This window comes from Acanthopagrus latus, chromosome 4 (assembly GCF_904848185.1).
Source record: "Acanthopagrus latus isolate v.2019 chromosome 4, fAcaLat1.1, whole genome shotgun sequence".
Taxonomy (NCBI): domain Eukaryota; kingdom Metazoa; phylum Chordata; class Actinopteri; order Spariformes; family Sparidae; genus Acanthopagrus; species Acanthopagrus latus.
Window position 1 is genome coordinate 18,053,447 of NC_051042.1, and position 16,551 is coordinate 18,069,997.

The 16,551-nt window shown below is 40.7% G+C and overlaps 2 protein-coding genes across 2 annotated transcripts; one reads left to right on the forward strand and one right to left on the reverse strand.

The window, feature by feature from the left end:
• Positions 1-568: 568 nt before the first annotated feature.
• Positions 569-8,752, reverse strand: ca7 (carbonic anhydrase VII). Its single transcript, XM_037096340.1, has 7 exons — positions 8,597-8,752; positions 7,871-8,068; positions 5,482-5,600; positions 4,832-4,927; positions 4,089-4,151; positions 3,816-3,971; positions 569-2,367 (listed from the first exon to the last, which is right to left on the reverse strand). Exons 1-7 carry the CDS (start codon positions 8,631-8,633, stop codon positions 2,248-2,250), a joined length of 789 nt encoding a protein of 262 aa, XP_036952235.1. The 5' UTR covers positions 8,634-8,752; the 3' UTR covers positions 569-2,247.
• Positions 8,753-9,951: 1,199 nt separating this feature from the next.
• On the forward strand, positions 9,952-16,105 carry nae1 (nedd8 activating enzyme E1 subunit 1). Its single transcript, XM_037096399.1, has 20 exons — positions 9,952-10,108; positions 10,559-10,662; positions 10,758-10,818; positions 10,942-10,972; positions 11,169-11,240; positions 11,457-11,536; positions 11,829-11,938; positions 12,212-12,321; positions 12,434-12,496; positions 12,618-12,681; positions 12,763-12,854; positions 12,963-13,022; positions 13,147-13,280; positions 13,446-13,521; positions 13,855-13,894; positions 14,199-14,285; positions 14,427-14,519; positions 14,988-15,102; positions 15,197-15,246; positions 15,351-16,105. The coding sequence occupies exons 1-20, from the start codon at positions 10,059-10,061 to the stop codon at positions 15,458-15,460; spliced, it is 1,602 nt and encodes a 533-aa protein (XP_036952294.1). The 5' UTR covers positions 9,952-10,058; the 3' UTR covers positions 15,461-16,105.
• Positions 16,106-16,551: the final 446 nt, after the last annotated feature.

Sequence of the window (16,551 nt, forward strand, 5' to 3'; positions counted from 1 at the left end):
ACAAATAAGTGTGATGGCCTCCCTCAACATGAATGCAGATTACAGCCACACCGATGGGAATCTGTTCTTTTAGTTTACTGATAGTATTGACTCTGAACACTCTACCATGCTTAATTTAGGGCCACATAAAACTTGTTCAGCGAACACAACTGGTAAATAATTTACTCTTATTACAGTCCTTGCTCCTTCTTGCCGTTTCCTCGCCCCTCGAGGCAACAACTTGGCTACTAATTACCTTAAACCCAGCGCTGCTACTTCTGATCAGTGAGAGTGTGTTTAAACATTTACTTGAATGGCTCCTCCATCTAAAACGTATTGCAAATACCAGGTACAGGGTTCAGTTATAGAAACTTTAACAAAGAAGGTGAACAAAAGTATCTTTGATGAATGTAAATGTCTGCATGTTCTCATTTGTTTTGTTTGGAAAGACAAACGACCCATAAATGTGCAGAATCAAGAGCTAAAATATCCCAAATCACAGAGTACAGACGACTCTTTTCTTCTCTGCATGTAAAAAGTTGATCCACAAAAGCTGATATAGTCCTGTCAATGAATGTAAAACAAGAGAGTTATTTTAGATTTTTATTTCATCAGAAAACATGTCAACAATTTCGAATGCATCACATAATTATTCAAACCATTGATAAATTACACTTTTAATGTTGTCGTGTCACATCAACAACACAAAACAATCACAGCCGTCGTGCCATTCTTCCTGTATGCATTGTGCTGTATGGGAACAAAAATGTTTTCCCTGCCATACCTCTGAATTAGTAAAATCCAAGTCCATCTAAATAAGGAACTGCATTACATAAAGCAGCCGTATATCCAGCAAGTGAGATACCCGGGCCTCCGTCAGGCATTTACATACTGACTGTTTTTCTGTGCATTAGATTCTGCATAGCAGAAACACTGGACCAGCAAATGTGACAACCACAGTCAGGATGCAAAATGAAATTCAGGAAACAAAAAAAAAACCAATTGGACTGAACACTGAATTTGTTTGGGCCCTTGTTTGCGCTTCTGGAGTTTTATAGATCTCAAATAAGAAACAGTTGTGAACACAGGACTTTGCTGAATCTAGACAGCATGCTAAAAATAACAAATCACCCCACTAGTGGACTTTCATGCCCGCCATCATGGCCAAACAGAGCACTTTAAGCAACTGCAGCACTAATCCAATCCCACCTCCAATTGGGATTGTTGGACTGAATGGGATCTGTGGCCACAAAGACTGGGAATCCAGCAGCAATAGGCCGGATCAACGGGGGATCAATCGGGATCAGTAAGGAGGCAGCGCCTGTGGAAGTGAATCTGCAGACGGCAGAGTGGTGCGATAACAGCCTGCAAACAGTGACAAACTCACTGGCATACACACTCACCAGTTACACATAATAGCACCTCTAAGTTTTCCCTGGACATCAATAGACCATATTCGCACAGTGGCCATGTCGTACTTCTGCGTTTCAGGTTTCATGTCCTATAAATGCAGGGAATCTGATGAATTGTTATAATGTCACCACTTCTGGATTGATCACCAAGTGAAAACAGATCAGGAGGGATGCTGAGCTGCATGTCAAGGTCGAACGATATGTTTGTTAACCACTTAGCCAACATTGTACAACAGCTGCTCTAAGCATTCAACCACTTCCTAGCTCACGTTACTTTTCGAAACAAGTTACATGATACATTAGGAAAGGATTGAGGACGTAGTTGTTAGCTAATGGGTATCACATATTCACTATCCAGGAAGTGAAATGATAACAATTTGTCTGATTCCCTATTTATACGAACACAGTAGCGTAACATTCTGGCAGCGTTTGAGCTTCCTGCCCTGAGCGTGACATCAGAGGAAAATGTCCGTCGTGTGAATATGGTCTATGGAGGCACAAATGAACATCCAACTTTCTACTATCCATTACGTTGAGATAATGTCACCAGCACGTAGTAGTCAAATAAGTAAACTGCTAAGTGTTAATATCATAGTATCCCTTTCATTTTTTCCTAAATAATCCAAAAACTGATTCCACCCTCTACCCTCAAAGCTTCTGACCAGTAGAAGGAAAACATCTCAATGTGCGGGCAGTGATGAGAATTACTCCTTGAATTTTCTCCTTCTGTAAAAAGCAAATCAGAGATGCCGCACGCTACCATGAGGCTACAAAGTACACTCAAACAAATGCATTCACTGTTGTCTAAGAAGAGCCGCTGCTGTCGTCTGTGACTTCAGGGTCTCCTGAGGTCACATTAATTGGACGAACGCACTTTCCTGCCTTTGAGCGGTTGGGGAGGCCTGAAGTTGTTTTCCATGCGCATCCTCTGATCCTCTTCCTCTCCAGTGAACAGAAGCATTCTAAACTTGCCCAGCTGCAAAACAAAGAAAGACAACAATTTATAGTCATATTTATGCACTGAAATTTAACTGTATTTTGTTTTTAACTTTGCACTATATGCACAGAAAAAAAAAGATGAGACTGGTGATATTTTGGATGTTATTGTCAACAAACACCAAAACCAACAATGCATCAGTCCTTTTTGTGTTATAACGAAACATATTCCAGTGCCACTGCGTGACTCACTGATATGTTTTTAGACAGCAATGGGGCTTTATAGCAAACCAGGCTGCATCACAGAAGCATTGATTCATTGTGGTTATATTTTTATTAATTAGCTGACGAGAAAAAATATTGAATATAACCACGCCACTTAAAAGCTGCTCAAACATCCCACCCTCTCTTTGGCGTTTCCCCTTTAGCTTCATGTTCACAATTATGAGGGGGAAATGAAAAACAAAATAAAACCCTGTTATATAAAGGGCTTTTCCCTGCTGGGGCTCCATGCAAGCATTTTTCAATTAAAGCCCTGAACCCATCTAGTCATCCATCCATCAAGGATAATCAGCTGGCACGGCTCAAAAGCTCAAGGCCTGGAGTCATAGGTTGAGGGGGCCAGTCGCCTAACTAACTCCTCACCCCCAGCTACGCTACACTCATGGGTTTATAGACAGATTGGTCGCGACTACCCCTGAAGGGCGCAACCACTATAACTCCCGATTCCTCATGCGCAGTCCTGGAGATAAAAACAGGGATCGAGTCTAAAGAAGATCAACAAAGTGTAAGAGTGTAATCCAGAGGCTGGCAGCAGTCGCCACAGGGCCAGCTCACAGGGGGGCCTGGAAGGCATGTGCTGCAGAGACATCCAGCTAGTCAGCTTAACTTGTCAGCAACCTGGGGTTGTCAGACCCAAACTCTCTGATTGCATTCGCTACTAAGAGGGGTGGATAAAAACGTCAGCTCCAAACACTGTATCCCTAATGAGTGATGTCTGTGCTCATCCTGGCCTCCAAATTTAGCATCATACTGAGGCGAAGCTGTATGTTTCTGCACATGCTACGGCACAGAGGCAAACCCAACAACACCCACGCCCCCACATCCACCAACGCTTGGCACACTGATCCAGTGATGCTGATCTCTGGTTCGACAACAAAGGGGACTGTGGGTCTTTTGGAGCCCCGTGGAGAATGGCAGCCGGGAAGCATGACTGTCACAGTGCACATTTTGAGAAAAGATCACACTGGAGATGAGAGACATGTGGGTGCAACAGATGCATGAAATCAATCACAGTTAGACATGTGCTTTCATTCCAGATGTGAAACTCGGACACAACTACAAAATCAAAAAAGGTGTTTCTCTCAGCTACCATTCACATTATCATGAATCAAAAGCCTTGCCTTCTCGTGTCTGATGCAGGACGGACATCAGCATAACATCACTAGATTTCATACATGTTTATGAACATGTTTGCTACAAACACACCTGTTTTTCCGAAACTGTGATTGGCTCCTTCAGGACGATCCAGGTGACGCTCTCATGGAGAGGGGGTGTGGTCAGTGATCCCGGGTAGGTCCAGTAGTGGAGGCTGCTGGGTAGGAGGCACTTGGGGTTGAAACGTTTGAAATCCGTGACACTAGACTGTAACAGAAATACAAAGACAATGACACTTATGACTGTAATAATACTCAGAGCAGGTCAAAAACCAGACAAACATTACAGATTACATTAAAATACAGTGATGATCACCGCACATACCTTAAACTTCACCATGTACAGAGCGTCTGTTATCATGTGGAGCCATCTGTGGTCGTCACCTGTCTTCAGTGACAGACAAGATTGTTTTCTACTATTATTTGTGACAACTCAAAACCTTTAAAACAGTTTATACACATGTACATACTTGGTGTATTCTACAAAATATCACAACTCTTCTGTTTTCATTGAAGCCGACACAATATACAAATATTTACACAGGTTACAGCACCACAACACTGTTGAAGGGAGCAATTGCTACAGTATTTACTATAAATAAAGTTATTTAATGACAGCATGTCACATTTCTATTCACAACCCTTGCACAGATTGAAGCATTGTGTTCTCAGCTACACACAACTCATGTCACATACATGTGACAGTTTTGCAGCTAATAATTTTTCCCCACTAGCTCCTCTTGCTACTTTTTGAAATCATTCCCACGTCTCATTTTTTTTTCTATGAGTGAAATTGTGAAGAAAGAAATGGTGTTTTAGTCTGACTACCCTGCTATGCATAAATGACCACATGTGCACACAAATAATAAATAGATGCTGCAAAGAAAAATGTAGTGAAGACGAAATAAATGTTTGAATGAGTGCAAAAGTTTGGGCTGGACTACAACACAATAATTATGCTTTAGTTTCTTTTGGGGTTTACCATGACTTAACGCAAACTTAAACAAATCTGCAAAACGGTTACGGTAATACAAAAGAAAATAGGACTGCACTTAAGAAACACCTTACATCTAAAAAGATTCCGAGGACAGCGAGGCCGTCTGGACATGACGCCGCCTCCCCAAACGACTTGTACTTGACAGCATTCCAGTGGACTAGATGGAGCTACAGGAGGAAAGACAGACAGACGGGGAATAAATTGCACAGAGCTCGGTTTGGATTTTATGTAATAGAAAAATGTGTTACATACCCCACTAGTGTTGTTACAAGGCTGAAATATCAAACTTATAGCTCGAAAACAATTATTCAAATTCAGTGGGAGGAAATTCACACGACACTGAGGGCATACAATTCAAGATTTTGTATCGTGAAACAAAGGCCTGCTGAGTCTGGGCAGAGTCAGCTAACAAGAGCACCACCTGTATGGCTAACTGAGCTAACTAGCTAACAGCAGCTACAGTTAGAATCAGTTAGTGGTTACTGGTGATATCCTCCTCCTCTTTGTTTGGAGTATGAATTTGACAGGTGGTCATTTTTTACATGTTGGACCTTTAGGAAACACAGCATTGACGGTGATTTAGTTCTGGAGGAGGTGAGGCTTTGTGCATTTGTTTTTTTTTTCCATATTTTTGACACACCATCACCAGAAATTGGTTATTCTAAGTTTTTTTGTTAATTAGACACTGATACACTGAAGCATTCAGATCCCAGGCACTGACCTCTGATGCATAGCTTTGTCCTTCAACTGTGTGCTCAGAGCCGTGGCAGCCCTTTCCACCCCAGTGGAAGTGGAACTGTTTCAGTCTGTAGGGGTTGTCAAGAGGGCCTCCCTGGATCACTGCAGAAGATGAGAGGAGATGTTAAAGAAAAAAAATAATAATAATCACATTCACACACAGGCAGATACCCACTCGCTTACTCTCTGTGGGTGTCAGACAAACTGCTTCCCAGAACAACAGAGCATCAGAGCACAGCGTCCTGTGTGTAGCATCATCCAAACAGCTCGGTAACACTGCAGGCAGCGCGCACACACACACACACACACACACACACACACACACACACATACACACACACACACACAGACACAGACACACACAGAGATGAGTCAAGCTGCTAACACCCAGCAGACTTTATTAAATTTCTCACTCAAAGCTGAGACATGAGCACAACCAGGCAGACAGCCTCTTGCACCAACAAATCATCTATCATTAGAGCTCTGTGGCACAAGCTTTAGTTTGAGACACAAACAGCCTATCTTTTGCTAAATAAAGCAATGTTAAAGCTGCGTTCAGGGTGGTTCAGATTCCCATTCAGGTCCATTGGCAAACAAGATATTCATTTCACTTGAATGTATTTCATAATGGACAGTCAGACCCATTACCAAGACACTACAGACGGTTTTCAGAGCCTATGGCCTCCACCGCTGGGTATGGACAGCAGTTTAATCTGATGGTTATTCATTGTGATGCTGCTGACATCCTTCTGACAAACGGGCCACTCCAGTTCAGGTCAGATTAGCTCGGCACGAATGGCAAAAGAGCAAAACACTCATCTCCTCCATTTTACATAGATGCATGAGAACCACAGGGACAATGTGATTTGTTAAAGGAAAAATCTATTAGCTATTAACATGAAAAGGAAAATAATCATTTCTGGATAATTAACTAGTCTAGAAAACAGTCAATCAATATCAGCGTACGGAGGAATACAACTGCCATTTAGAAACAGTTTAAAAAGTGCACTATGTTGTTTTGGGGAGGAATGTTTAATCAGAAACCGAAACGTACATGTATATTTAATACCTACATTTATTTTTATATTTCTGCTGCATGCATACATTTTTTTTCCACTGAACCATTTAGTTTATTTACTCTATATTTTGGTAGCTTCAGTCCTCCATACAATATTATTTTTGTGCATTTACTGGCGTATTCATTTCTTTACTGTGCTATTCATTTATTTCTTTATCATCTTTGTATATGTTGGCAATCTTAGCCCTCCATATAAATGAGAAATTAGGTGATAGAATTAAATAATCACTTATAAATAACTGATGTGCTCAGTCAGTTCCTTAACCGTGACCTGGTAATGCTAACATTAATGATTACTTGAGGACATAAACACATTTAAGTATTATCATTATGACTGGTTTTATCTGTTGTCATGTTTGTTATTCCAACATACAGAGGGAGATCTTTATAAGGCGTGTATGCATTTTATCTTAATTACTTGAATAGTGGGCATCCATCTTAACAGTGATGCATTTATTATATTCCATCCTCCTTTTCTTACCAAAACAACAGTGACACAAGACGCTGTCTGACACATGAATGTATAGCTGTGCTCACCCAGACACAAGCCATACATGGCAAACTGACAACCACAGGTTTAGGGGATTTGTGCACCTCGTTTGAACCACATGGAGACGCTGAGGAGGAGCATTAGTTCTCCAACAGGTCTCCTCTTTCATTCATTATTTTCAGTTGCTTGCTCTGTGCAAACTGTCTCAGCCCAACAGCCCCACGTCTCTGAGCTTATCATTCATGTTAATGACAGGGTGGTTGACATGGATCCACCCAGTGATAAAAGCAAATAGAGTCATAATAACCGCTGAGATCAGCTCAAGTTATTATATCTCTTGTCCAGCAGACAGATACTCATACAGTTAACTGCTGGCTGCACTTCCCTGCAGCATAATCAGTGGTTTATTTGTAACCTCTGATTACGGTCAGTTATGCGCATGGTTTGCACTTTCTAAAAATCAAGGTAATTCCACCTTTCAGGCGTTTGTCTACTGAAAGTCAAGTTTTAGCACACATTTCCACTGGAGGGTGGCTGACTAATCAATACCGGCGCCAAGATTAAATTTGGACTGTGACCTTTCGATAATTGCAAGGTAGTCAGCAATCAGTCTACAGACTCCTGTGAAAATGCACAGTCCAAGTCAAGATGCCCTCTATTCACATTGCTCTTTATCTCCTTTAATCCAATCAGAGCATGACGAAACTTATTGGTTGTTTTTTTACTTTCTTGAACTCTACAGCCTGTAGAAACCACAGCTTAAGCTCCACTGAAACACAAATGCACACGCACACATTTTCTCACCTGAACGGTCATCAGAGTCATCAAACTCCACAACTACAGAGTGCCCGTTGTTGGAGATGTTGATGGAGGTACAGTGGTCGTAGTTTAGGACAATGGGGCCCAAATTGGGGTCATGCGAAGCCTGACGAGGGTCGATGTCAATGGGAGACTGCCGGGTCCCTTCAGCGACGGGGAAGTTTTTGTGCCATATAGACGGACCTTATGATGCAAGGCAAACATAAACATTACCTTTTATTTATCTTATTTTTGTTTTCAATACACCCAATACTGTTCATAAGCCTAAAGCTCTGATTTAAGGAATTTGTCTTAAATCAAGCACATTTCATTGGTCCTCCTGTAAAGAAAAAGTAATAGAATTAAGCTCTAGATTAAAGAAGGATCTCAAGAAATCTAAAATAAATCAGTTGAATTCACTCCAGAGTCTCATCCACACTAACCAATGCTGCACTGTAAATAGATCATTTGGCTTGAAGGCACTGTGGCCACAGCACTGATGCTATTCAGGGTTTCTCACTGAGGAGCCAAGGACACACCGAGAGGAAAGTCAGGTAAAGGTGACAGCAGTCATCCCTCTAAGCACGCGGCTAATCTCGCATTAACGGCGATGAAACACGCAACCCTCCTCCAGCCAGACGGAGCACCGGTCAGCATGAACCGCGGCGCACAAAGTTGCTTCCCTCTGATATGACTTGGAAAAGGCTGCCAAGAGATGCTGCGAGATCTTACCGTCGTCTTTTCCGTATCCCCAGTGATTCCCAGTCATCGTCCCTGTGAGGAAGACTCGAGTGTGAGCGAGCTGTGGCTGCGTGGCTGCTGCACTCCGGTGCGCACGTGTAGGACGGACACGGACATCAGCCGGTGCGGCTATTGATGAAGTTTATGTAGTGGAAGGAAATGATCCCCGTGTTGACACGCCCCCTCACACACACACACACACACACACACACACACACACGCCTCCTGTCCACCTGTCTTAGGTTTTAAAGCTTATCCTGTCTGATGTTACTGTACTCGGTAAGCCCTCATGAGACTTCATGGTTGGTCCTTCACTGAAATTATATACCATTTATTTGTTATTGTTGTTGTTGTGATCACTGTTTAAGAATGAAAAACTCTGCTAATTAGGAAATTAGAAAAAATGAATTAGAAAAAAAATAATAGATAAGAATAAATAAATAATATTGTACAGAGAGGAAAAATAGTAGGCTTCGAGCTACAAATGCATATGTAATGTAATGTGTAGGAATTTTAATTGAAATGTAAAACTATCATTATCGACAGAATGTGAAGAAATAATAGTTTTGGGTGTATTATGTTGCAGAGATATCTAACAAGGTTAGCATGCTAACCAGCTAGCCCCTTTCCACCTGGTCCAAAGCTCCTTCTCCAGTTCTCCAAGCTCCCGGGCTGCCCCACTAGCTGCACAGCTAACTGAGCTTACTAGCAAATGGCAACGTCAGTAGCAGTAACAGTTACTTGTGTGGTATGCTGCCCCCTAATTGTTTGGAGGATTATTTTTACATATTGCACCTTTAAACCAATCTGGTCCATCTGAAACAATTCAAAATGGATTCACTGGCTTGGTATTTTGGAAATTTATCAACTATTTGAGTCATATTTCAAGCAAAATTGACCATGTAAATCCTTCTGCTAATTTCTGCTAATTTCAGAAATATGATGACATCATTTTGGGTTCGAGGGAATTTTTTGCTGTTTTCTAGACCATGGATTATTTGACAGACTGAGAAAAAAATAATTCAAATGTTGGCATTCTTTCTACCAATGTGTACATTGAATTTCAGGTTTTTAAGTGTAACTTTAAGATGACATGGGCAATTAAAATGACTTCTTTGGTTGCCACAAGGGATGACAAAGTGGCCCCTTGTAGGTATCTGCTCACCATCTTCACCCTGGGTGAGATGCCCCTTCCTTAAAGTGGCCCGGCCCCCATGAAGTCTGTGCCACTGCCTCCATAACGGAAGACCACCATACTCACTTTGTTACTAATACAATATCAATAAAATCGTTTAATGACACCTGATGCCGGTTAAAGCGATCACATTTGGGAATCACGACACAATTTGTATCGAAAGTGCGGGACTGATTTGTCGCGCAGGCGCGTTCGAGTCGAATCTGTCGATCAGGAAGTTAAAATGCGTCCGTAGACGTCACTCATTGTAAAGCTACCATGGCAGCCACTAAAGCCTCCAAAGAACAGAAATACGACAGGCAACTCAGGTCAGTTTGTAACGATATCGTATATTTCACAGATAAACGTTCTGTCTGTAGCGTCCTTGGTTGTATATTTCATCTGAGAGGTCACAGCAGAGACATTCGTGAGACAGGAGTGCAACGTTAGCTAGCGTTAGCTTGTTAGCTATGTGCGTTGTAGTTAAAACAGCATCGGCGGGCTAACATGTTAGCTATAAGGTTAACGGGATGGGTTGCTCGATTTTCTTTTCGGCGTTTGCATGCACATCGGAACTGCCAGTTTGTATAAAGACTGCCATCACCCTGACGATCTAGCTCTCTGTCTGATGGTTAAACGACTGTACGCTACACGGCAGTCAGTGTTATTGTAGTCACAGAACTGTCTAAGTCATTCCTGCTAAATTCCTTATTGTGGTTGAGGATGAGTTGTATCACTAGATGGCAATACATGCTCATGTTATCCTCTCCTGCTCTCAGGCTGTGGGGTGACCATGGTCAAGAAACACTGGAGAATGCACATGTTTGTCTCATCAATGCCACAGCAACTGGGACAGAGATACTGAAGAACTTGGTGCTTCCAGGTACACAGATGTGGCGTTGTATTAGTGATGATGATGATGCTGCAGGTGAAGATGAAAACGTATTTTATGATTGAATAAATCGATATCTTTGTCAGGCATTGGAGCATTCACCATAGTTGATGGACACACAGTTACTGGGGAAGATGTTGGAAACAAGTAAGACAGCAGTGTTTTTTGTTTGTTTGTTTGTTTTTTTTAAGATATAAGTTCAAAATGATGTATCTTTATATGTGCTTACTTGATGTTGATCATGACTGACCTCTTCATCTTGTGTTGCAGCTTTTTTCTTAGCAACAACAGCATTGGAAAGGTACGTTTAGTAAGATACATGAACTTAACACAGTTTGTTCAGAGAAAAGTCTACTTTTTTCCCCATCCTCTCTGCTTCTGCATCCCACCCTTCTTGGTCTTTCATGAAGTGTTTTCTTATATTCTCTGTTAGAAAAAAGGTGCATAGTGTTTGCATATTTACATGAGCCCTGACCTTGACCACTTCTGTGTTGCAGAACAGAGCACAGGCTGCCACTGAGCTGCTACAAGAACTTAACAGTGATGTCTCTGGAAACTTTGTTGAGGAGGTTGGTGTTGTTTGACATGGTGCCATTAGATGTGTTTATAGTGGCATATCATTTTTAACAGGAAATTGAAACAAGCAGATCTTATATTTATGATAACATTTCCATTATTTGTATGACACTAAAACACTATAACTTTATTTATCAATACCATCATGATATTGTGATAGTGACAGAGATCACGCTCTGTCTTTTTTTCCTTTCTCCCCAATCCTGCAGAGTCCAGACAAGCTTCTGGACAATGATCCAGAGTTCTTCCACAGGTTTACCATAGTCATCGGTGTCCAGTTGCCAGAAAGGTATGAGTTTTGGTTCATCCTCACTCAGATTAGGTAAATAACTTACAGCATGCTGAACCATTACATTTAGATTCATAGCATTTAGCAGAAGAAATATCTAAACTTTGTAAAGTCCTCATGGAGGGAGCCCTTAGCACTGTGCCTTGGTGTGATTTTAAGACATGGGATGAAGCAACATGTAAAAAAGTATGGTGATTATTCATGTTTTGTTGGAAATGTTTAAACTGCGATCTAATTTGTTGTTTTATTTTCTGTCCAATGAACGTGTCAAATGTTCTCTACAATTCAACAGCACATGTTTGAGGCTGGGCTCAGTCCTGTGGAGTGCCTCTGTACCTTTCCTTATCTGTAAAACCTACGGCCTGATCGGCTACATGAGACTGGTGGTGCAGGAGCATACAGGTTAGTTTGGTGACACTTAACATTAGACATTAGACAACATTATATGTTATTACATGAATAATGCTTTTAGTTTTTGAACTCATGAAATTACAAATGCAATACTGTGAAGAAATAACATCATTAATTAGCTTGGAATTAGTATTTACATGAGATAATTGAGATCTTGACTACCTGTATCAACACTCTTTTTGCTGTCGGTCAGACTTTATATTTATAATTTTGTTAATATAATAATGAATTATATGTTGACATTTTACTGCTTTTTTTCTTCAGTGATTGAATCTCACCCAGACAATGCCTTGGAGGATCTGAGGTTAGACCAGCCTTTTGCTGAATTCAAGAACCACATTCAGTCCTACGACCTTGACAGCATGGACAAGAAGGTAAGGACATTGGTGTCAGCACATTGTATTGGTGTATTTTTGTCAGTTTAAACGTTAGTGTCAGCATTATAGAACTGATACTTTCCCTTTCCGTTCTTTATTTATTCTGCAGGACCACAGTCACACTCCATGGATTATTATTGTAGCTAAATACCTGGAAAAATGGCTCAGTGAGGTACAGTATATTTTCTGTGGCCACCCTAGATGTCCGGCAAATACTGGATCACTATTGTATATTCTTGAGTGTTTTTGTTTGTGTTTTGTTGTACAATGAAGTGTTACTTTCGTCACTGTAGCACAACGGTCAGCCACCGAAAAATTACAAGGAGAAAGAGGCCTTCAGGCAGTGTATTCGGGAAGGTATCTGTGAACATTTCGACTGTATTTGCTTATAAGCTCAGTCAGTCATCTGTGATTGATTCTTATTTTGTGTTCCTTCAGGGATCCGGAAGAAAGAGAATGGTGTCCCAGAGGACGAAGAAAACTTTGAGGAAGCTATTAAGAATGTCAACACTGCTCTGAACCCAACCAAGGTGGCAGATCTCAAAAACAACATGTTTCATCCCTTTTAAACCACCCACCAGTCTGTTTTCTATAGTTTCACACCTCACAGTGAAGTCTAATGACTCTTATTTCTGCAGGTTCCTAGTGCTGTTGAAGACCTTTTCAATAGTGTGCAGTGTAATGACATCACATCACAGGTTTTTGCCTTTTTTCCTAAGACCGTTGTGTTATAAAATACATTTAAAGTTTCATAGTTAAAGTAGGTATTGAGATTATTGCTTTTGGACTCTGGAATGTATTCTGTTTGTGCTTATTTACCAGACGCTGTCGTTCTGGGTGATGCTGCGAGCTGTGAAGGAGTTTGTTCTCAATGAAGGCAACGGAAGCCTACCTGTACGAGGAACCATCCCAGATATGATCGCTGACTCTCAGAAGTTCATCAACCTTCAAAATGTGTAAGAGTGCAATATTCATAGATTTATTTGTAGATGGGATGAGAAAAGGAAAGTAGTTTTAGAAAATGTGATCCAATAGTAGATCCAGTTCTATATCTGTCTTTTTGAGTGATTTAATAATGTGGGTTTGTGGATGTTGATGTTTATTTTCGTGCTTTATTTCAGTTACAGGGAAAAGGCAATGCAGGATGCTGCAGCTGTTTCTAAGCACGTAGAATGTCTTCTGCAGTCTTTTGGAAAGGTAAGTCGTAAACCCATGTTTTCACTGACTACTCAGGTAAATCTGAAAAAAATCTGTAATGATTTTAAATTTAGGGCTTGATGAAATCACTGAATTTGAAATCTATGAATAGGCAAGTAACTGAATGATATGTGCATTAGAAATAAATTATTTTGGGAAGCCAAAAAACTGTGCAGACGTACAACCAAATTGTGATTTCAGTTGGAGAATCTTTCCATCATTATGTCCAGTATTTCCCCTGTGTTCATTAATATATCGGTAAAAATTCTGTCACTTGAAACTTGTTTGAATTAAAAATTATTTTGCTGAAATAACTTTCTTTCTTTCCACTAGCCACCAGAGAGCATCTCTGAAAAGGACATCAAACTGTTCTGTAAGAAACCCATTCTTTAATGAATACAGTCCTCAACCTCACACTGTTGTGTATTGCCCATGTAAAAGTACCCACTGAAGATTTTTTTTTACAGTGCATATTAGTATAGCCCATGACTCAAAGATGCTTTATGCCCTGTGTTAATCTCTTAAGATTTGCCATTAATTTCACAGCAATTGAAAATCTCACAACCATTATGCATTTCTTATCATACAGCAGTGCTGTCACTGTACAAGAACTGTTGAGTATAACTGCACCTGCAACCAGTTCATTCCTAACTCTGGTTACTTGTGTTGGTGTCTAGGTAAGAATGCCTCCTTCCTAAGGGTGGTGCGCTGCAGGTCATTGGCTGAAGAATACAGCGTGGATTCAGTAAATAAAGACGAAATCAGTGAGTTGTAGATTAATTTTCTTTCTTATTTTACTGTTAAAGTCTTTCATTGCTCATTCTATGTGTATGAGCTGACTCTAGTATTGTTTTCTCTGTTAAATGTAAAGGAAGTTCACCTAATAATGATAACTGTGTCTTCAGCGTCGTGCATGGACAATCCAGACAGCGAGATGGTCTTCTACCTCATGCTTCGTGCTGTTGACCGTTTCTACCAGCAGCACTCCCGCTACCCAGGTACGTCCAGGATTCTACAGATTGTTTCTTCAAAGACGTCACAAATTCAGTTTTTCTTGTTTGGCAACTGATTTTTCTACTCAGAGAGAGCTCTTTTATTATTGTCAGGCTATACTTAGTTGTGCCATCTGTCAGGAAGGACAATTCCATCATTACATTACAGCATCACAGGTGCAGTCTTTTGTGGCTCTTTTACACTTAAAGCATAAATAACTTGTTGGGTCTTTCGTCGGTTGAGCTGTGTACCCATGAAACAGTCAATACCAGCATAATCTCAAAAGCTCTGAAGACTCTGAGAATGTACAATCAAGTCAAAAGGGGCTGGCAGGCATATCAAGAGGAAACCTTCCATACTATCGCACACAGAGGGAAACCCTATTATTAAACACTATACTGTACTGAACACATCATCAGATGCCAGTAAAAGTGACTCTTGTGTATCTTTTCCCACATGTGCTTCCTTACCAGGAGTTTATAACTACCAGGTGGAGGACGACATCAGCAAGCTGAAGCTCTGTGTGAACAACCTGCTGCAGGAGTACAGCCTCAACGTCAATATCAAAGACGATTACATCCATGAGTTGTAAGTCACGGTCGCAGCTGGATATACTGATTGGAGCTTTTTTTTTTAAAGACTGTGCCAGATAATTTCTTTTTTTCTTTTCCCTAACCTACAGCTGTCGATATGGTGCAGCCGAGCCACACACAGTTGCTGCATTTTTGGGAGGTAATATTTTAGCAATCTTCAGACATTGACTGAGATCCTAATAAACACTGTATCTTATCTCTAGGCAGTGCCAATGAATCCACATGTCCTCTTTTTTTCTGTAGGATCGGCTGCTCAGGAGGCCATCAAGATCGTCAGCCACCAGTTTGTGCCGTTCAGCAACACTTTCATTTACAACGCCATGTCACAGACCTCCGCCACCTTACAGTTGTGAATACAGTTACTGATCCTGAGCTTGCTTACAGAAAGTATAAAAGCGGCATTTAACAACTTGCTTTATAATCTAAATAACAAGGAAGAAAAACTTTTTTTTTTTTCCTGTGGACTGGAATGGGATAACTGCCCAAACATGTGCACTTGAACCAACAAGGATTGTTCTTATGAAAAAGATTAAAAGTGCGGACTCTGTAGATGGAAGGTTTGGTCAAATGTAGAGCCTTGCTGCCTTCTTTAAAGTTCTCGAAGGGGAAGAAATCAGGATAGCACCCACAGAGGATTTCTTCTAACTTTTGTTTTTGGTCTGACATGAAATGAGGCTGGAAAGGAAACAACAACTGTCTGTAAAACTCCTTCATTGATGATTTATTTCAATGTAGCAGCACTTTGTATACTAAAGTCACAACTGTTTTGTGTTTGAAACAAGGCAGAAAGTTTTTGGTTAAAATGGCAAAAAAAAAAAAAAAAATGTAAGTGGTGTTGAACTGTTATGAATTTCCATAAAAAAACATTCAATATTTTACCTGAATTTGTTTATTTTAAGGTCAAAGGTGAAGTGGACTCATTCAGCACACGTCTACATTTGTTCCTTGCTTTTTGGGCTTCAATGTCTCTTCAAATACAGTCTTGTTAAACACTTTGAGTAAAGCCACTATGTCATGTTGACTTGTTGAAACAATGTTTGCACAGTTATTTAGTCTGAATAAATGTTAGATGACAAGCATGTGAGCCTCTTGGAAGGCATGTAATGTGACTTGCCTCTGGGCAAGATTCACTTCCAGCCCAGGTTAGGATTACTTTTGTTAAGAGTTGATGACAAATTTATCCAACACTAGAGGGCAGTCTTCCATTTGTCACAATATTTAAGCTGATGACTCTATAAAGTTTATAACACATGCCTGTTCACTGGCTGATTCCCAAATGCCGACCATTGGATACAAACTGCACTTGACGTAATCGGCTAAAATGTTAAATATTAACCAGCATGTTGTTTGTCATTAGCTCTGTCTTAGGTGCCTTGCAGTGTAGAAAACACTGGTCTTTGTACGCTCTGACATGCAGCGCCGAGCCCCGCCGGAGGACTGTGTT

Bases quoted from the DNA above. Each gene is read 5' to 3' on its own strand.
- ca7 (XM_037096340.1), bottom strand. From the start codon at position 8,633: ATGACTGGGAATCACTGGGGATACGGAAAAGACGACG. The intron at 4,928-5,481 runs GTCAGTGCCTGG...TTCCTCCTGTAG, and splicing joins GACAAAGCTATGCATCAGAG to CTCCATCTAGTCCACTGGAA. The intron at 3,972-4,088 runs GTATGTGCGGTG...TTTCTGTTACAG, and splicing joins TGTACATGGTGAAGTTTAAG to TCTAGTGTCACGGATTTCAA.
- nae1 (XM_037096399.1), top strand. From the start codon at position 10,059: ATGGCAGCCACTAAAGCCTCCAAAGAACAGAAATACGACAGGCAACTC. The intron at 11,939-12,211 runs GTTAGTTTGGTG...TTTTTTCTTCAG, and splicing joins GGTGGTGCAGGAGCATACAG to TGATTGAATCTCACCCAGAC. The intron at 14,286-14,426 runs GTGAGTTGTAGA...CTGTGTCTTCAG, and splicing joins AGTAAATAAAGACGAAATCA to CGTCGTGCATGGACAATCCA.